A 22,359-nucleotide genomic window follows, 5' to 3' on the forward strand; every position below is an offset into this window, starting at 1 on the left:
CAAACCTGCAGCCTCGAGGCCACACGTGGCCCTCTAGGTCCTCAAGCGCAGCCCTTTGACCAAATCCAAACTTCACAGATCACGCTTGGATTAGGTCAAAGGCCGCAGGTTCCCCATCCCTATAACTTAAGGATGGAAACATTCTTGCGTGTGCCAGTAAATGCTCAACAATATGTACAAAGGATACACTGTAACATCTAATCTGAATTATGAACATTTTCTCCATCACTTTCTTAAGTACGAGCGAACAAAACAATAAATCAAGCCCTGATTTCTAGCATTACTGCTTTCTAAGGTATAAATGCTTACGGTTGAATGAGCTGGCTCCAAGCAGAGGAGCCCAAGCAATCATCACCGTTTCCTATTGAGCCGGTATGACTCTCAGAGGGTTTACCACAGAAGTAAGGAGAACTTCTAGCTTGAGCTTTCCCTTCATGCTGGCCCTAGAAGAACTCTCAATAGTAATGCTGTTCAGCCTCTGTTCATTGTTCAGCCTCCCCTTGGTACTCCAGCATGGAGGTGGGAAGCATTTCTGGCTGTTTGGCTGACTGACCACTGACATCTTCTCTACTGCAGCCAGGGCTGAAATTGTCGTACAATTCCTACTTTGTTTATTACTAAGTACAGTAATATGCTGGAAGGAGCCTGAATTTGGCAGAATTAAATCTAGACAGAATTCGGATGAGCTGGTGACATACTTTCATTCCAAAATATCAATCTAGAGATGATGTCCTAGGCAGAGGTATCTTAATGCCACCCCCCCCCAAAAAACAGTCTGCTCTCTCTCCCCTTTATCTTTCACTCCAGGGCTGGACCCTGGCAAGGTACCCTTTCCCCCTTTTCACTGAGAACTGTTCTCCTCGATTTCACTCAGGTTACCTCTTGACTCCTCACTCCCCTATCAAATTCTATTCTCCAGAAAGGTTCAGGAACTCAGTCACATGAAGGAACAAAAGATGGATGATCTTTTAGAGCATTACCCACTTTGAAGTATATCTGCCTTTAGATAGGTTTCAAATCCCTAAAGAAGCAAAACTCCAAAGGCTGCATTTCAGGCAATGACCTCTGTAGAGGTATGCTCTTCTATGTAATTTAAGGGACAGGGAAACCTCTCCCTCAACCAGAAATCATGCCTTAAGGACAGATTCCTACCCTGGCCATGGGTAATGTTAGCCCTAATTTTTCTAACTTTTTTTTTTCTTTCCAAATTTTGAATTTCAAATTCTCTCCCTCCTACCCCTCCCCTGCATCGAGAAGGCAAGCAATTTGACATTGGTTATACATGTGTAGGCATGCAAAACACATTTCCACGTAAGTTTTTCTGTGAAAGAAAATACAGACAAAAAAAAAAAGAAAAAGAAAGTAAAGAAAAAGTTTCTTTAATCTGCATTCAGGCTCTACCAGTTCCTTCTCTGGAGATGGACAGCACCTTTCATCATTAGCCCTAATTCTTCTCATCAAAATCTGTAAAGAATTGCGTCTGCTATAGTACTCACTCAACAGAATCATGGGATTGAGGGATGAAAGAGATCTCAGAGATCATCCAGCCCAACTCTCATTTTGCAAATGATGTAATTGGAGCCTCGAGTGGCATGGTAACTTGTTCAAGGCTGTTCTTACACAGGCAGATTTCAAACCCAGGTCCTTAGACTCCAAATATAGATCTCTTTCCATTACACCACATGCTGCTGTCCTCTCTCCTTTCCCATAGCTTTTTGATATATTATCTCTAGTACTGAGAGTGTTTTTGTAGGAATAGAATTTGCTCTCTGGCGCCAGGATTTAACTGTAGTGTTCTGGGACTATCCATCAAACTGCTGGTCTAATCCTGCTGCCTGTGAACAAAAACACCATTCAGATTGGAGGAGTGTTGGGGATGCAAGAAACAGCAGCTGATGGTGCCCAACTCAGCTGAACTGACTTTAAAGTAGGATAAAGAACTTTGATTCATTTCCCTTCCCGCCTGCCATCTATTGTCTGCCTTTCTCCACCTTTCACCCAGGCAGGTGAAAAAATGTTACCCTTCATGTGGATAATCCAAGGGGTAGGGCTGAGGTGGAACAAGATCAAGAAGCATTTAAGTCATCTCCACCTCAATGACTTTAAGAATAGAGTTTACTGTGAAAGCATAGCCAGAAACCCAGGTTCAAGTTTAAGAGTCAGATATTCCTTAGTCTTAAATGTCAATGTCTTACATCAAAGCTAATTTCCCCATCCCTATCCCAGTTTCCTCAATTCTAAAAAAGACATAATAATACCAAACTCAGGGGGTTGCTGTGGGGGCTAATTAGTGATTGCAAGGCATTCTAAATATATGCAGCTTCTCATAAACATTAGATGTAGTTATAGCAGAGGCTCATAATATGGACCTTAAGAGTGATTCATATCAATTATATTGTGTTCAAGCCCCATATTAATTATATAGTGTTCAAGCCCCATATATATATAGCTAGGTCACTCTTCTGAAGGAAGGTGGTCCAAGGGGTTAAGCCTATTTTTATTTCTATGATTATACACTTGATTTTTTTTGTTTCCTGCTCTGGGATCTTCTTTTCAATAGTACACAACTATTCCATTTATGATTTCTGTTTCCACTCCTTGTTAATGAAAGCTACATCTCCACTGGTTCTAAACAAACTACATTTTAAGAGTTCATTTTGATTCCTCTTGCAGAATGGTTGTTCTCTCTTCTAAGCTAAAGACCCAGTGGTTGCAACAGACAGGGAAGGAATAATTAAAATCATAGCTCTGCCACTAAAAGAAAATTCCGCATCAAGGAAGAAAAATACCAAGGAATTGACCTTTTATCTTAGAGGTGCTAGGTGATCACTCCTATCTAGATAAGCTTTTACCTCCTGACAATACAGCCAAGCTTTATGGGGCCCTGGGGTATAGGTAACAAACCTACAGCTCACAAAACTTGTTCCTGAAACAAAATGTTGACTCTGTTGATTTATTATTGCCTAAGCGTGATGACAAGAAAAGATCTTTTGTGCTCCCTTGAAAGAAAGAAAATAAAAACAGTTTATATTATGACTGCCTGGGAAATTCTTCAGGGGTGCTGTAAGCCCCAAGAAGGTAATATTTTTAGAGGAGAAGAAGCCATGTGCATGGTAGGCCTCCTCTCCCCTACAGAACCCATCCCAGTCCTCAATACTTCTCATCAATCCTTTCATATACTTCTCATTGACTTCCCACATTGTTATCCAATGTAGTTATTTCAGATTTTCTCCACTCTCTTCAAGTACACAATGCTTCCTTAGTCCTACACCCTATGTTGACATGTAAATAAGATAGGGAACATTCAGCATGAGCTAGATGAGCGAGTTCACGTATCTCTGCTGGCACCCCAAGAAATCATTGCTGCTACATCTATCCTCTCATCCCATCCTGAAGTCTTAGGGAAAGAAATTATTTCTTCTTAAAAGCAAATCCCTGTATCTACACTCTGGACCTCATATATGTTCACTTTCCCTAGGAGTCAGATCACAAAATTATTCCCTCCTTGCCTTCTGTAGCATCATCAATCTCTCTCTCTCTCCCATCTCCAAACATGTTCAAGTTCTCCTTGCATTAAAAAACAAAACCAAAAGTCTGTTTGCTTGACATCGCCTTTTTTTAATAGCTACCTAATCTCTCTTCTTTTTACTGCCTAAAATTTTGAATGTGCCCTGAACTCACTGCGTCCACTTCCAACTAATTCATTCACTTCTTATCTCTTTATAATATGGTTTTTGTCCCCACCATCTTACTCAATTTATTATCTTAAAAATTACTAATGATCTTCTCACCAAATCCAATGACTTTCTCAGTCTTTATCCTTTTAGTGTTACCCCCAGTTAGACACCATTGAGCTCCCCCTCATTCTTGATACTCTTTACTCACTTGGCATCGTGAACATTATACTCAATGGGGTCTCTTCCTACCCCTCTGTTCCTCTTTGCGGCATTTCTTTTTAAAAATTTTTAAAAATTTTTTATTTTATTGTTAATTTGTGGAATGAAACAAACATTTCCATAACATAGTAAAATAAAAAAAAGATTGCACACAAAACTGCAAATGTATTATGTCTAACTTGCTATTCCTTTTAAATATATAATAAAGTTATGCAAATTTCTGTTTTTTCCTTCCCACCACTGCCCCCCCCAGAGATGGCTGCCATTACACACACACACACACACACACACACATATGTGATATCATTCTGTACATCTGCTTATCAGTTCTTTCTCTGGATGTATGATCCCTTCTTCTTAAAACTCTGTCTTCTCTGGCTTGAAATAACGAAAGAAACAGGCTCTCTGTCCAGCTCTGACTTTTCTTTTCTGCCTTTATTGAGTATCTACTATATGCGGCAAGTCACCACGCTAACTAGCCATTGATTCCTCAGCCTTTCCCTACTTCTAAATGTGTGTGTGTGTGTGTGTGTGACCTCCAATGATCTCAGCAATTCACTGTTGACACTTACCACCTTAGGTTTATACTTCCAAAGCTTTACTTATAACTTATAGGCTCATAACTCCTAAAGCACCTTCTTTAGTCTGACCTCTTACCTTCACTGTAGTCTTGTATATCCAGCTATTTGCAGGCTACCTGGGTATCATGATGTCACCTCTAATGCAACATATCTAAAACTGAATCTATCATCCGTTACCCAAAACTTCTACATTTCCCAACTATGCCATTTATCAGTTGTACCACTATGGTCCTAATCTCACACACTAGAAACTTTAGAAACATCTGACTCTTTGCTTTTCTTCATTACCATATGAAATCTATAGTGAATTTTGTTTTTTCCATAAAAGGTCTGCTGGGTTCTTCGATTTCATTTCTATTGCAACAACCCCTAGTCTAAGCTCTATGCATCTCAGGCTGGGAATAACTAGCAATATCTCTCACCTGGTTTCCTTGACTTTAATCTCTGTCCACTTTTTGTTGTTCAGTTATTTTTCAGTTGTGTCTGACTCTTCATGACCCTATTTGAGGTTTTCTTGGCAAAGATGCTGGAGTTGTTTGCCATTTCCTTCATCTGTTCATTTTACAGATGAGGAAACTGAGACAAATAGGGTTAAGTGACTTGCCCAGGGTCACTCAGCTAGTAAGGCTCTGATATAAACTTGAATTCAGGAAGATGAGTCTCCCTGACTTTAGACCTGGCATTCTATCCACCACACCACCTAGCTGCCCCTCTCCACTCTAATTCACCCTTACTAATGCTGCCGAGTCTCAAATGCCTCTTTGAGCATATCATAGGATCAGAATATTCTCACTGGAAGGGGCCTTAGAGGTCATATAGTCCAATTTCTTCATTTTATATATGAAGTAACTGTGGCCTAGAGACATTAAATGACTTGCCAAAGGTTATACAAGTAGTAAATTACAGAGCTTGAAATAGATTCTCTGACTTGTAATCCAGTGTTCATTACTCTCATACTTAAGAATCTATTCTCTAGTTGGTTTTCAAGACTCATTACTCCTCCTCAGGCACTCTATAGTGGCCTAGACTACAGTAGACTACAGTTATCCCTTCTGCATCACAACCTACCCCATCCTGGTTTCCATATATTACAGGTCGGGTCACCAGAAGAAATTAAATGGGAATTTGGGGGAAGTTTTGTGGAAGCCACAGATGACATGCAAAGACCAATAGATGACACAGAAAAAGTTCTTTTCATAGAACATTTTTACTTAACATCGACTTACATATAGCCTCTGACCAAATACTTAACTCAAATTTTACAATAAGGTACTGTAAACATTCCACAAAAGAAAAATAAAAAATCAGACTTCTTCTCTGGTACAAAGGGAGGGCCAAAAAATTTTACTCAGATTTTCCAGGTCATGGGAGCACCGCTCCCCTAACCCCCGTGATGTGGAAGGGATAAGTGTAGACTACTTGGTCTGTAGTCTACTGGACTGACACCTCATCTCACTTCTCCTTTTTTTTAGAAAGGCTGTTCCTCACATTTTGAATGAAGTCTCTTCTCACCTCTGCCTTTTAGAATCCCAAGCTTCCTTCAGTGCACTTCAAATGATGCTTCTTACACGTGGCCCTTCTGGATTCTTCCCAGCTACTAGTGCCTTCCCCTTTTACATTATTGTGCATTTACTTTAAGGCATTAATAACTAGGACTTTGGGGACATGTTCCATATTTTTAACGTACTTACGTCTGCATGTGTTGTTTCTTCCAATAGAATGTAAGTTCCTTGAAGACGGAATATTTCTTTTTTGTCTTTGAATCCTTAATGCAATGCCTGGTATATAGTAGGTGCTTAATATTTGCTGACATTGATTGGACTGATTGGTTCCATTCCTGCCTATCCAATTTAGTTTCTCCTCTATACTTCAATAAATTTTACTCATTCCAGTCATGGCAATCTCCTCCAGGGTTCTACACAAACCACATTCAATCCCTCCCATGTTTCTTTGCTGATTTTGTTTATCTTCCCAAATTCTTTCCATCAGACTATATAAATCTTAACCATCCTTCAAGATCTGGCTCAAATTAGACTTCCCCACATGAAGCTTCATCCAACTCCTTTAATACACACCAATCTCACTTCTCTGACCAAAGAGAGAAGACACCAAGTCAACTAGACTAAAGCTAGAGCACACCAACAGCAAAAGAGAACAAGATCTTCATAGAATTTCATAGAACCTCAGATTTGAAAAGGTGATAAGATCTTCTAGTCTGATTCAGATGCAAATAACAATCCTCTCTGGCATCTCTCTCAACAAGAGGTCACTGCTTCAAATTTATAGGGAACTCTCTGCCTACCAAGTCAATTCATTCCACATTTGGATTGAAGGATGTTTATTCCCCCTCTTACAGCAAGCTGATATCTGCTCCTCTGCAATTTTTACACACTCCCCCCATTCTGCCCTCAGGGGTGAAGCAGACCAAATAGAATCCTCTTCCACAGGACAGTCATTCAAATATTTGAAGACAGTGCTCGTGCCTTCCATAACCCCTCAACCCAACTTCTCCCAAGCCTTATCTTCTTCAGGTAAAATAGCCTCAGGTCCTTCAACCTATAGTCATATAGGATAGGTTTTCAACCCAATCACCACCCTGGTTACTCTTCTCTAGACATGGTCAGGTTTGTCAAAGCCCTTGTGTAAAACATGGCACATGGAACTGAATTCAGAATTCAACTGGCATGCAGCCTGTCCAAAAGGAAGAACTACAAGACTATCAATTCTCTCATTTTGGACACTACATTTCTTTATATAGCCTAAGATTCCATTAGCTTTTTTTTAGCTGCTAACACATTGTTCACTCATACTGAATATGCAGCCCACTAAAATCTCCAGATATTTTCATTTCCTTTAAAATATTTTAAATTTTGTTTTTTCTATTAACAACCATCCATTTTCTCTCCATCTCACCTCTTCTAATTGAATAGAAAAAAAAGTAAAAACAAAAGTCTCATAACAAATATCCATAGCCAAACAAAACAATCACCCACATTGTCCTTATCCAAAAATATGTCTTACTCTGCATCTTGACTCTATCACCTCTCTATCAGGAGGCAGGTAGCAGAGATCATTATCAGGCCATGGTCAATCATTGCAATGATCAGAATTTTAAGTCCTTCAAAGTTATTTTTCTTTCCAATGTTATTATCACTGTATATATTTTTCTCCTGGTTCTGCATACTTCACATTGCATCGGTTCATACAGTTCTTCCTGGGTTTCTCTAAATCCATACTTTTCATCCTTCTCTAGCCTTTTTTCTTATGAACTATCATATGAACTTATCCTGTAATGGAGTTCAAATAGAGGATTTTTTTATATGGGAATAAAGGAAATACAGTATCAACACAGCATCAAAAACATATCAATTAAACAGTTGTCTCAAATTCTATATGGCCAAATGAGTAAATTGCAAGTCAGTTTCTAAAAGTACTTTACAAGAATCCCAGAAGCTTTTAGATCTATTGTCTAAGACTGAATTTGTGTTCTACCTTGAGTAGGCACTGTGTCTTCATTGTCTATTCCATAGGGAAATGTCATAAATAAATATAGCAATATACCAGTAGTGAGGCTACCACATTTGTTTTTAATTAATTAATTTTTAGTTTTCAACATTCATTTCCACAAGATTCTGAGTTCCAAATTTTCTCCCCATCTCTCCCCATCCCCCACCCCAAGATGGTATGCATTCTGATTACCCTCTCCCCCAGTCTGCCCTCCCTTCTATCACCACCCCCCTTATCCCATCCCCCCCACTTTCTTGTAAGGCAAGATGGATTTCTATATTGCCTATATATCTTATTTCCCAGTTGCATGTAAAAACAATTTTTAACATTTGTTTCTAAAAGTTTGAGCTCCAAATTCTCTCCCTTCTTTCCTCCCTACCCACCCTCATTGAGAAGGCAATCAATTCAATATAGGTTATACATGTGTAGTTATGCAAAACACTTCCATAATAGCCATATTGTGAAAGACTAAATATATTTTCCTTCATCTTATCCCACCCCCCATTTATTCTATTCTCTTCTTTGACCCTGTCCCTTTTCAAAAGTGTCTGCTTCTGATTATCCCCTCCCCCAATCTATCCTCCCTTCTATCATACCCCCCCTTCCCCTCTACTTTCCTGTAGGGTAAGATACCCAATTGAGTACCACATTTGGTTTAAAGCAACACAAAAGAGAATAGTCTTTTAGAGGTTAAAGTAATCTTAGAAATGATCTCATCCAAACTCTGTCTAATCTACCATTTTAACAGATGAGCAAATGAAGGCCTTTCCCTGGTGAATTCTTATAAAATCTTTCAAGACTGAATTCAATAAAAACATCACAAAATTTGAGCTGCCACTTCACACCCATCAGATTGGGTAAGATGACCAAAAAAGAAAATAATGAATGCTGGAGGAGCTGGGGAAAAACAGGTGCTGTTGGAGCTGTGAACTAATCCAACCAACCATTCCGGAAAGCAATTTGGAACAATGCCAAAAAAGCTATTAAACTGTGTATACTCTTTGACCCAGCAATACTGCTACTAGGTCTATACTTCAAAGAGATTAAAGAAAGAAAACAAGGACCTATTTTTACAAAAAACATTTAAAGCAACTCTTTTTGTGGTGGCAAAGAATTGGAAACTGAGATGGCACCCATCAATAGAGAAACGGCAAAACTAGTTATGGTATATTAATGCAATGGAATACCACAGAGTGTTCCCAAAGTCTGGACACATAGACAAAAATGCCTATTTTCAAGAAATGAATGAAATTTTCAACAACATTTTATTTAATTGGAATATTAACAAATAACATCTTCAATATGACTTCCATCATTTGTGATGCAAAGGTTGATGCACTTTGCAAGATTCACATGAACTCGATGTAATAACTCCACATTGCCATCAATTTTAGCACGTTCACTCTCTATGTATTCAATCAAGTGTGTTGCATCTGTGATTTTCATTGAGTACACCTCCTTTAGCATACCTCAGAAAAAGGTTAAGGTCTGTTAATATTCCAATTAAATAAAATGTTGTTGAAAATTTCATTTTTGTTTTGTGGCCAGACTTTAGGGACACCATGTATTGTGCTATAAGTAATTATGTTGGGGATGGTTTCAGAAAAACCTGGGAAGTCTCATATGAACTGATGCAAAATGAAATGAGCAGAATCAGGAGAATAATCTATACAATAACAGCAACATTGTAAAGTTAATCAACTTTGAAAGACTTAGGAACTCTGATCAACACAATAGTCAACCACAATTCCATAAAAAACATGCTCTCTGCCTCCAGATAGAGAACTGATGGATTCAGATTGTAGACTGAAACATATTTTCTTCTCTTTCTTTTCTACTTTTTCTGGATTTGACTAATACAGGAATTTGTTTTGTATGACCATACATATTTGTAGTCGATTTTGGTTTTTTGCCTTCTCAATAGCTGCAGAAGGGGCATAGTGGAAAAGGCAATGGGTTTGGAGTCAAAGGACCTGAGTTCAAATCCTAGCTCTGTTACTTGCTTCTTATGCAACCTTGGAGGCAAGTCTGAATCTCCCTGGGCCTCAGTTTGTTCATCTGTAAGATGGAGACAGTCTAGAAGATCTTTAAGATCCTTTCCAGCATTAAACTTGATGGTCCTATGCTCATATCATCTTCGCAATATAATCCATCCATTTACAGAGACCCTTCCTAAAAATGACTGAGGACAAATGAAAGACCAACTGAGAAGAAGTAAAAACAAAAATTACAAAAAATAATATATACATAAGTAATCATGATACACCTGGATAACTAATTCTCCTCTCCAAAAGTGAATGGCAAGAAGCTAAGAGTATGCAATGTAGAGAGAACAGGAGGTGAATTTTTAACTTCAGATATTTGTTTTATTCACCTGTCAACACAGCCCTAAGATGCTTGTAACCTTAAAGAATAAAAGGAAATATTTCAAACAATGATCCCTTTCAGTAAATTACTAGTTACACATTAACTCGGTGTCCCGATAAAATGAATGAAAAGATAGCAAGTTTATGAGGTATATTTTTACTGGAGCATTTCACACACTGAAGCTGACACATCCACATGTTTCATTCTGAGCACTTGTTGCGATAGGTTCTTTCATCATATGCAAAATAAAGTAAATGTTCACCTTACACTGGGAAAAGAAAGAGGCAGGAGCAATCTGGCAATGAGTTTTAGTATAGCAGTTGATGGTGATGGGAACTTTGGTTTGGGTTGCCCCCACTACTGAATAGCATAACAAGGTAACTAAAATGCTAATGTAGCTGCCTTTCCCCACAGGGTCTTGGGATAATAATGAATAACCAAAGAGGTTAAGACCTTGATTGACCTTACCCTAAAGATGACACATCCAGTAAAACAGGGAGCCTGGAGAACAATTCTGTGATGTTGATTCAGAGTCCTGACCCAGAGCACAAGTGAATAACTTGTTGAACCTACTTTCCAAATGTACCTTTGTGTGATTTTTAAGACTTTGATTCAAATACATTCAAAGGTTCTACCTAAACCTTCTACAATGAAAAAGTATCTTCTCCAAGGAAAAGATTTCTAGTGGAAGGCAAAGAGAGCTTGATTCTTCTTCCAGCTTAATGATGTCTCAAAAGCCTAGAGCAGATGATAGATTGAAAAATACCACACAAATTGCCCTCGTTGGCATCATCTTGCTATATTTAGCCACTAAGAAATTGCAAACAGCTTCAAAAGCCAAAAAAGTCCCAGTCAGGGACTGATGAGACCAAGGCATTTACAAACATACAAGGTCAGAAAGACATTAGTATCAGAGAATGTTCGTCTCTTGATAGGCCAATCCCAGTTATTAAAACATCACACTTATACAAGGTACTGGCCAAACTGGAGAGATGTGGAGGTCAGAATGAAGACTTACCTCAAGATCATGATCACTGAACCTATTTCTGGCATCTCCACGCCTACTTCGGGAGTCAGGACACCTATCCAGGGAGTCAGAGCCTCGATTCCTATTCCGAGAGTCGGCACTCCGACTCCGATTGTTGGCACACCCATTACATCTGCCACAACCACAGCTACAGCAAGGTCGACCCCCCATCAATCTGTGGGGTTGAACCACTCTTCAAGTTTGCCAAAAGAAAAAGGAAGCGTTGTGGTTGGGCTGAGGCAGCCAGGTCTCCTTCCAGAAGTTCCTGAGGATGCCGGTACTAACGCTTCAGCCTTGTTTCCGGCAAGAGATATAGCTGTGTCCGCATTGACTGACAAGTCAAGGTCTTCCCAGGTGCCTCCCCTAAAAAACTGATGATGGGGCCACCAACTTCTCCCCAAATGGAGTCAACTGTGAGGTATTCCCAACCAGATAAACATGTGCTAATAGTCAGGACTAGAGTAGTTTTCACAAATCCAAGGAAATATGAAAAACAAAGCCACCCATCCACCCAGCCAAAATAATAATCTTCACCATCTGCTGGCAGCAGAAAAATACCTGAGTGGCTTAGGCCAGCAGGTCATCTTTATTGTGGGGATGATGTCATAGGAGCCACAATTCTTTTTATTCCTCCTGAGCTGTATGAGTTGGTAGAGTTCAGATGTTGGAGGACAATAACAGTAATTACTATTTATAGAGAGCTTTGTATTTGCTCAACGCTTTGCAATCAGTTGTTAGTAATTCTACAGAATACTCCTTCTAATCCCCCACGGGTTAGTTAGAATTAGCATCACCTGTGTCTTGCAGAAAAATACCTGTAGAACTCATAGAACAGCAGAGACAGAAGGGACCTTGGAGTCTGCCTCGTCCCATTCATACTTGAGCAAGAATCTCTTCTATAACTTCCCAGACAAGTGCTCTTTCAGCCTTTGAAGACCTCTAGTTAATTGGAACTCACTATATCCCTCAAGGCAGCCCAATCCATTTTTAGACAGCTCTAATGGTTAGGAAGTTTTTTTCTGACATCAAACCTAAATTCACGTATCTGTAACTCTGGCACTCTACTCTCATCTCCGTCTCTATACTCCACCCTCACCCTGAGTCTAAACAGAATAAATCTAATCCCTCTTCCACTTAAGATCAGACTATACTAAAGACCTACACTGATGCATCAATCTGATATGGAATTGACCTGGGACTCTCAAAGAGGCACACCCCTTCCAAACAGAAATGACTTGGAGTACACATCTGATGATAGATTCTGTTACCCAAAGAACAGTCTAGCTCGGAGGTTCACAAACTTATTTGGCCTACCACCACCTTCTCAAAAACAAAAATTACTCAACACTCCCTTGGAAATCTACTTTCTTTAACCCTTTAATGGTTTTTTAAAAGAATTGCATCATTTCAAAAATATAATCTTTTTAAATGACATTTTAAATTTAACAATTTATTGTAAATTTCTGGGGTTTTTCCTGCATTGAGATTTTGATGATGCAATATTTCATCATGTAACCATATAGTATCATATTGTAAATAAGTCATCACACACACATATTCCTGCTGATGCATGTTGGCCTTTCCAACAATGCAAGACACATTCAACTGCCAACACTTGTTTGTCAAGACCTGTTAGTGGACTTGACCACTGATCGGTTATAACTTGCATTTTGTGTGTTTATTTTTGGAAAATAATGTAATCACTATTACTTTAACTCTGTTATACAACAGATGAAACATGAATGAATGGTTTTTCAAAATTTTCTTCTCTTTTCTTCTTTCCTTATGCTGTCCCCTTATTTTTATTCAACACCCACCCCCGCCCAACCCCCATTGCACCCAAGGCTACTACCACCCCCTAGGATCATTCCAGCACCTATGCAGTCACAACTTTCTCCCCTTCAGACTTCATTTAACACTTTGCTTACACCTCTGAATAAATTTAACAAATATTGTTTAAGCACCTAGAGGAGATCCTTAGAGATAAAATAAGAAAACAATTCTGGCCCACAAAGAGCTTACATGGTAGTTTTTTGAGGGTAGGGGTGGGAGTGAGATTCAACATTGTGGAAGCAAACTAAGCTTGCCCTTTTCAGAAATATCAAGAAAGCATTTAAAAATTATTCTAGTCTGAAACCTTTGAACTAATCTGAAATTGAAATCTTTTCAGTCCTTAACTGCCAATTCTGAAACAATGCCTCATTCTTTCTCTCTGTTCAACCCAGGAAAGGCCTCCACTCTGAAGTAATTAGTGTGGTGACTGCACTGGAACAAGCGGCCCAAGACTGATCCACCTTGACCAGATATAGGATAATTATCTTGTTAAAAGAAGGAAGAAATCTCTTTGATTATTTCAGTTGGTGGAAGTCAGAGTGATAATAGCCAGGTGGAAAGGAGAAGTCTTAAAGGGAGTGGTCAAAGAGGGATTGAATAGTCCTGAGAAAATAATTCTTCAAGGATATGCTAAAAGTTAAATAATTATCATTTTGTTTGGAGAAATGAACTATTAATTACACATTTACCTTACTCAGCACTGTATGTTGTGAAATAGTCTTTGTTCAGTCGTTTTCCAATTGAGTCCAATTCTTTGTGGCCTCATTGGGTGTTTTCTTGGCACAGATAAGGAGTGGTTTGCCATTTCCCTCTCCAGATCCTTTTACAGATGAGGAAACTGAGGCAAACAGGGTTAAGTGACTGGCCCAAAGTCACGTAACTATTAAAAGTCTGAGGCCAGATGTGAACTCAGGAAGATGAATCTCCCTGACTCTAGGCCCAGCATTCTATCCACTAGGCCACCTTTGTTTAAGATATTATCACTTATGAGTGCAAAATAATTGGTTGGAAAGAGATGTCCAAGGGCATGAGGGGACTTGAGCAATTTGGACATTTTCTCTCTCTTGGATTACAATGATAAATTGGGGTTTTTTAAGTGTTTTAGCAGAATTATGCCTACGGTGCTGAGCAGAGCATAGTATTTTCTTCCACAAAGTGTGCACAGATAAATAAATAAAAAAGGGAAAAAATTTAAAAATTAGAGGGTTTATGGAAGGTTTTCAGGAGGAGGTGGCACATGAGGTAAGGCTTAAAATATTCTAAAAGGCTGAGGTGAGGAAGGAGTGCCTTTCAGACATGAGAGAGTCCTCCATGAAGACACAGAAAGGAAATGGCGTGCCAAATGTGATGAACAATTAATAATCTGGTCTGAAACATTTATTATTGAAGGGGAGCAAGAGAAAATGAGGCTAGAAAAAAATTAAAATATTGGACTTGAAATCTGGAAGACCAGAGTTTAAATCCTGGCTCAGCTCAGAGCAGGGGTGAGGAAACTACTGCCTTGAGGCCACATGTGGCCTTCTAGGTCCTCGGGTGCAGCCTTTTGACTGAGTCCAAGTTTTACAGAACAAATCCTTTTATTAACGGGATTTGTTCTGTGAAGTTTGGATTCAGTCAAAGGGCCACCCTTGAGGACCTAGAGGACCACATGTGGCCTTGAGGACCCAGGTTCCCTACTCTTGGCTCAGACATTTACTAGCTGTGTGACCCTGGGCAAGTAACTGCTCTCAGCCCCAGTTTCTTCATCTGTAAAACGGGAATAGTAACAGAATGAATCTACCTCATAGAGGATAAAATAGGTAAAGCACTTTATAACCCTTAGAGCACTATTTAAATATTAGCCAGTGTTATCAGCTGGGCCATCTCCAGTCATCCTGATCTGTATCTGACCTATAGACCCAGATGGCTCTGGAGGATAAAGTGAGGCTGGTGACTTTGCACAGCTCTCCCTCGCTCAAATCCGACTCAATGCAAGTCATGTCACCACCTCCGAGGTCATGGTCCTCTTCAAGAATGAAGGACGAACCGCACAACTATTAGCATGATTAGTGCCTAGCGCACAATAGACATTCAAGATATATTTGCTGAATAGCTGAATTAAACAATTTCTCAATCCTACCTAAAATGGGTGTTGGCAGTGGGGACTGCGAGAGAAGCAGAAAGACAGAGATATAGAGAGAGGGAGGGGAAGAAGAGAGAGAAAAGAGGAGAGAGAATAAGAGGCTTTAAATGATTAGATATGAGGTCCTGGGTGACTCTGAATTAATGAATTAAGACCCAGTTGGACAGAAATATTAACTAAGCATATCTGGGACAACAACTTTTCATTTACAACTTAAGGAACAAGAGATGTAGATGATATACACAATTCAAACTGGGAAGAAATGAATAAAATCATAAACCAGAAGGAATTGGATAAACTAGGTAAAAAAAATAAAATTAGAAAATAAGAAGAAAGTAAAAACCTTCCGAGAAAGGAATGATTCACTGAAACAAGTGCTCCAAAATCTGAGAAATTCCTTGAAGTGGCTATTCAATATTATTAGGATGAAAGAACAAAGGAAAACAGTTCTATGTTTTCTGGAATTTTCAACCTATCTTCATCTTGTATTAATTTTAATAACTATCTTCATTTCTGCTTTGACTATTCCCAGACCACCATCAAATAATACTTATCCTGATCACCATGACAAGGGAAAAAATGAACATAGTCATACACACTGTTACTTAGTAGAACCACAGGACTTAAGACTATCTATCAATTATGTGCTTTAAATTTGTGAACTTGAATTTATATTACTATCCCTTTAATATATTATTCAGGCATTTCAATAATAATGTTACAGGTTGGTGGGAGATTCTTAGTTTTTTGTTATTGTTGCCAGTTTTTTGGAGGCAATCAGAGTTAAGTGACTTGCCCAGGGTCACACTGCTGGTAAGTGCTTAAAGCAGGATTTGGACTCAGGTCCTCCTGACTCCAGGGATAATAAATGAACAGTCTGCCACTCCATTGCTATCCACTTCCTGTCACGAGCTCCAGAAGGTCTCCAACAAGTGGAACTTACTGGAGAATAAAGGATCATAGATTTGGAGGTATGAACGATCTTTGAAATTATCTTCAGTCTTACCTTCTCATTTTTTAAATGAGGAAATTGAGACCCAGCAAGATGAAGTGACTTTCCTAAGGTCTTACGAGAAGTTAAGTAATGAAGTTGAGATTTGAACCAAGGCATCCTGACTCCAAAAATTCTTTATTCTTCCTATTGCACCACATTATAGGGACAGCATATGGTGGGGTGAGGGAACTGGGACCAAGGATCTCTATACCAGGAAGTTACCTAATTCCTGTTCTGCCACTGCTGTCCTCTGGGGAGATCTCTCCCTGCAACGCTAAGATCCCTCGGGGAGGGGGAAACAGCTTGAGACCCAGGATGCTATTCACATATACTTTGCCATTCAGAAAACTTCCCAACCCTCAAATTCAAGGAAAAGAAAATCTTCTCCAGCTGGGGTACAGCCCATTATTTCAAGTCTTCACTATCTCAGATCAAACCATAACAGGTTTTTCAAAATTGTATGAACAAGAGTTGCACAGGATGTTTATCACCGATATCAATGACTCGGAAGGGAATTAAGTATCTACTAAGCATCTACGACAAGCCATGGGCAGCTAAGAGGTATGTGTGTGTATGTATGTATGTATATACGTGTATACATATATGTGTATATATACATATATATACATATATACATGTATATACATACATAATACACACACACACACATATAAAAAGTGGATAGACTGCCAGGGTTAGAGTCAGGATGAGTTATCTTCCTGAGTTCAAATCTGGCTTCAGACACTAGCTATATGACCCTGGGCAAGTCACTTAACCCTGTTGTGCCTCAGTTTTCTTATCTGTAAAACGAGCTAGAGAAGGAAACGGCAAACCCCAAATTGGGTCACAAGGGTCGTATGTGACTGAAATGACTAAAAAACAACTATATGCCAAGCACTGTGCTAAGGGCTTTATAAATATTACCTCATTTGAGGCTCAGAACAACCCTGGGAGGAAGGTGTTGTGATTATCTTCATTTTACAGTTGAGGAGATTGGGACAGACAGAAATTTAGTTACTTGCCCGGGGTCACACAGATAGTAAGCTCTGAGGCCAGTTTTGAACTCAGGCCTTCTGACTCCAGACCCAGCATTCTATCCACTGCACCACATAGTTGCCTTATAGACCTGTTGAAGTAGGAAATGACTAAAATATTTTAATATAAATAGGTAATGGGAATGACCAAGCAATGTAATTAGATAAATGATTGACATAGAAGGAAAGCCTGGAATTTATCATGGAAAATCCAACAATGAAACTAACATGGTAAAAATGAAGAGAGGTATATATTTTTATTCTGGGTTTTGGGGGGGGTTGTTTGTTTTTGGAGGCAATGGGGGTTAAGCGATTTCCCCAGAGTCACACAGCTATCTAGTAATTATTTGAGGTTGGATTTGAACTCAGATCCTTCTGACTCCAAGGCTGGTGCCACTGTGCCACCTAGCTGCCTCTATAAATATTTTTATTCTGAAAAAAAGTAAGATGGGGGTTAATAGGACAAAAGACCAAAATATGTAAGAAACCATTGGCTATATCACATGTTTTGATATACCGACTCATGTCATCCTCTAATTGTTTTATGCATCTAGGTCTGATTTCCGTAATGTGATTCTAAACACATTGAGAAAAAGGTCTATATCTTATGCTTCTGTTAAATCAGAGGTAGAGTTAACAATCTAGGCCCATAGTATGTGCTCAACAAAATACCAGTTGAGTTGAATTACACTTGTTGAAATACCTAGGCCGGCTGGGAACTGGAAAAGCTCCACCTCGATGATTAAAAATGAATTGGGCAATGAAAAGCTGTCAGAGGAAATTGTGTTTTAGCAATCACTGAAGATATTCAGGATGAAAAGAAGAAACCAGTTTCTTATGTGTGTTTTAGGAGATTAGTGACTCATCGAAGATCATTCTGAAATGGTGCCATTAAGAGGCATTTATAAGACAGTGAGGACCTTAAAACATAACCTTCCGAAATGAAAACTATATGTACACATTTGACAACATGTCATCTCTTATGCTGATGAAGGCGAGTTTTATCCATAATATGCATTGTACATTCTTCAATTTTTGTACTGTCATTCCTATCAGATCAAGACTGTAATAACAATGTGAAGTGGAGTTACTTAAACAAGAGGGAAAAAATTCAGAAGCAAAATTATGTTTTAAGTTATCCAGATAAAAGCTCAACAATCCACTTCACTTTGCTAGAGTCAACTGGATTTTAATGCCTGAAAATATGATAAATCTTATATGATCCACAAAGTCACATAAGACCTCTTTTGACGAAAATAACTGATTCACAGTAGCAAAGGATATAAAAAGTAATAAGAAAGGCTTTTTACTAGCAACAGTTACTTTAGTAGCCCTCTTTGGAAAAAAAAATTCTAAGTAAAATACAATGTTTAGAATCTGTGTTCTAATTTTCTGAAAAGAAATGTTTCTTTGAAATGAGGGTATTTCTTCATGTGCTGAAAGCATTTGCATAATGGTACCTCAGAGAAATTCTCTTTCCCTAAGTAGATTAAGCAACGGCAATTTCTTGTGTAGACCATAATAAAACCTATTACAATCAATACTGTTATCCACCTTTTCTTGTACAAGGAATAGGAACCTACCCAAACCCTCTTTGTCATATATGACACCCGGTCTGAACATAATTCATTTCATGTTTTTACTTCCTTATGCATTTCTCACTCATCAGATCTTTCTAGGAAAAGCAAAAAATATCATGAACTAAATCCTAAATAATTTAGATAAATAACTTCTTTACTTATTAAAGCTGTGCTATAATTAAATGCAAATATTCAGGTATGCAAGGTCAGGTTTATTTGCTCCTTTAAGAATTAAATTCTAGTAATTGTCTGTTGTGATTTGTGGTTACAGGCACATTTTTTTTCCTAGTAGATTTAAATATGCGTTGTTTGGGAGTCAATATTATGCTTGTAATTATAAACCTATGTTTCAGTTTATACAGGCAGTGAAGTAGATGTTTTCTGACTTTAATTGAAGGGTCCAATATACATTGATAGCTTAAGGAATGTTCCCACAGCCCACTACATGTACAAAGTAAAGGAAAAATAAATAAGTAGACATAAAAAGTAGAATACAAATATTTAATATAGCCAGTGTTTTCTTGTTTTGGGAACTAAGAAATCAAATAATCTAGTTTTATAATACACTGAAATTCTTAAACTCAAGACTGAATAAGGCTTACTGGATTTCTGTAACCATTAGAGAACTTCATTTGAATTTGTCAGTTTTGTTAATACCTCACTTATATTCCCAAATTGATTCAAAATTTTTGAGAGCTTTTTTTTTTTTTTTAAAGAGGAAAAACCACAATTTGCTATTCAGCCTGGAGCAATGACTGACTGGTCTATCAGGTTTTGTTTCCAGTTGCAAATTATATTTTTTTTTTTTGCAGAGGGGAATGAAATGTTATCGTAATTCAAGAGCACATATGATTAAACTATTTTAATTACTTAATTCTGAAAATTCCAAATTTAACACTTGATTTCAGCATATCTGGGAGTGAGCTATATGTAGTTCACTTTTTGAATTGTTCAGTTTTCAGCATGAGCATTTACACTTTGGAAACTGGCAAATGCTACAAATCAGGTCTTGATTTATTGTTTTGTTCATTGTCTAGATTTAAGAAAGTGCCAGGAAAAATGTTAATGATGCAGATTAACCTTTAAAAGTATGTTTTATCTACATTTTTTTTCAGGAGGGGAGAGCTGGCAGTTAAACATTTTCTGGAATGTTAATTTAATGATTTTACAGAAAAAGTTAAAGGTATCAGTTAACTTCCAGTATTTGGATGATCTCATTTAAAAGGTTCACTAGATATGATCTTAGGATCATATGTTTCAAGCTAGAAAAGACCTTCAACATTGAGTCTAATCAATTTATTTTACAGATGAAGAAAACGAGACCCATATCTTCCAAAACATTACTTTCATCCTGACCGACATTATTTTAAGTGTTCTAAAGCTTTCTGAGTTTGCTGTAATTTTCTTGGTGACTTTGTACTCTATTAAGGGAAGAAGGAATACAGGTAATTTATCATCCAGCCTCCCCAAAACAGATAGTCCTTCAGTTCTGAACATGCTGCTAAATTCAGGCATGCTGAAATTCAACACGTTTATTTTTATAGCAAAATTTCTTCTGTAAACCACTGGATCTTAAAGTAAGTTATAACAAAGAAATTATTCTAAGTTCTACTCAGATTTGGGCAGCTGAACTAGTTTTCACACCAACCCAAAACAAAGGAATCAGATTCCTTTTCTAGCCTGTAGACAAGGAAACCTCTCTATTCTCCTACATTACCATATACTGAGCTGAGAGTGATATTTCTGCATAATGAAAAATTAATGCAATTAAAACTAATCACTGCTCCTTATCCCATTCCCCATTTGGGGGGAGATTTTTTTCTTTTCTTTTTTTTTTAAAGATTAAATATTTCACATTTATTGACATCAAAAGATAGGAGGTAGGTCTGGTGATCTGCACAGGCTACATTTCAGAGGGCCATATTTGGGGCTAGGCAAGCCCTTCTCTTTTCCCCCTTCTCCACTTCAATCAACTCCAACAGATCCCTTTACCATTGCCAAAGGTGCCTCCATGCCCTCCTCCCCCTTTTAACAATGGCATTTGTCTTTCATCTCCAAAATGGAATATTCCATGGGCCTCCCAAAGAGAAGGGAGAGGTAGGGTGTGCCACACAGGGCACACCTTGAAAATGATAAAAAAAAAATTAAATTTGGCCACTGTATTTAAAAAAGACTTGGGAAAAACTGTTAGGTCAGCCTACCCCCCATCCTGGGGTGGTAAAGGCTGGTGGCCTGGGGGCAGGGAAGACCCCTGCCTCAGAAAGTCTTGCCTCTGCCCTCTGAGATGACATCCTCAGGCCGGGCACGCATGTACCACTCCACCCAGGATCCATCATAGATGGCCACATCAGGCTTGCCACAGAGATACGCACCCAGGGCTACATGGCAGGCAGTGATGCCTGAGCCACAAGTTGCCACCAGGGGCTTTGAGAGGTCCACCTTGTTGTCCTGGAACAGTCTTTGGATGGCATCAGGGCTCTTCTCCAGGCCCTCCTCAGTCATGAAGTCAATGAAGGGAATGTTCAAGGTGCCAGGGATGTGGCCAGGTTCGATGCCTTCCCGGGGTTCTGGCTCAATGCCCCTGAAGCGCCCTTCAACACGGGAATCTACAACCTGGAACCAACGTGATTCGATGTTCTCCTTGATATCTTCATAGGTCTTCACAAACATCGGGTTGAGGGTGGCCTGGAACTCTGCTTGAATTGGGCAGGCCCTGCCAGAGCTCAGTGGGTAGCCCTCCCACTTCCAGTTCCTTAACCCTCCATCCAGCAGTGAGACAGTCTCGTGCCCAAAGGCCCTAAACATCCACCACAATCGGGGGGCGGAGTAGAGGCCCTGGTCACTGGCATCATATACCACCACGTGGGAGCCGTTCCCCACCCCCAGCTTGCCAACATACTCAGCAAACTCTGTAGCACTGGGCAGCATGTGGTCATAGGGGGACGTCTGGTCACTGCAGAGGTCGATGTCGAAGAAGGCTGCTCCAGGGATGTGACCTTTTTCAAACTCCTGCCGAGCGTCTCGTTTCAATTTGGACAGGTACCAGGAGGCATCCAGCAGCTTCAGGGGCTGGGATTCCTTCAAGGACTTAGCCACCCACTTGGCTGACACCAGAGCTCTGAAGAGGGATCCTGCAGCCATGACACCTGGCTTTTGGCCGGATTCTGTCTGACTTGAGGCCTCCTGGGACCCTCTAGACTGGGCCTCCTCAGCCATGTACAGCTCCTAGATCAGCTCAGTGTCCCTTCCTGGATGGGTTCTCAAGAAGCCTGGGTTTTGCTCTCATGGTAGGAGGCGGCCGATATTTTTTTTCTTATGCAACATAATTTCCATGCAAGTTAATCTGTGTCACCACAGAGATATTACAAATGATAGTAACTACAACACTGAGGAGAATAGGAAGCAGTGCATATGTTGT

General features: G+C 39.1%; 1 protein-coding gene across 1 annotated transcript; it reads right to left on the reverse strand.

Moving 5' to 3' along the window:
* Positions 1-21,197: 21,197 nt before the first annotated feature.
* Positions 21,198-22,097, reverse strand: LOC118857693 (3-mercaptopyruvate sulfurtransferase-like). Its single transcript, XM_036768264.1, has one exon. It carries the CDS (start codon positions 22,080-22,082, stop codon positions 21,198-21,200), a length of 885 nt encoding a protein of 294 aa, XP_036624159.1. The 5' UTR covers positions 22,083-22,097.
* Positions 22,098-22,359: the final 262 nt, after the last annotated feature.

The sequence above is a fragment of the Trichosurus vulpecula genome, chromosome 7 (genome assembly GCF_011100635.1).
Source record: "Trichosurus vulpecula isolate mTriVul1 chromosome 7, mTriVul1.pri, whole genome shotgun sequence".
Taxonomy (NCBI): Eukaryota; Metazoa; Chordata; class Mammalia; order Diprotodontia; family Phalangeridae; genus Trichosurus; species Trichosurus vulpecula.

Excerpts from the sequence above, each read along its gene's own strand:
- LOC118857693 (XM_036768264.1), bottom strand. The coding sequence starts at position 22,082 with ATGGCTGCAGGATCCCTCTTCAGAGCTCTGGTGTCAGCCAAGTGGGTG.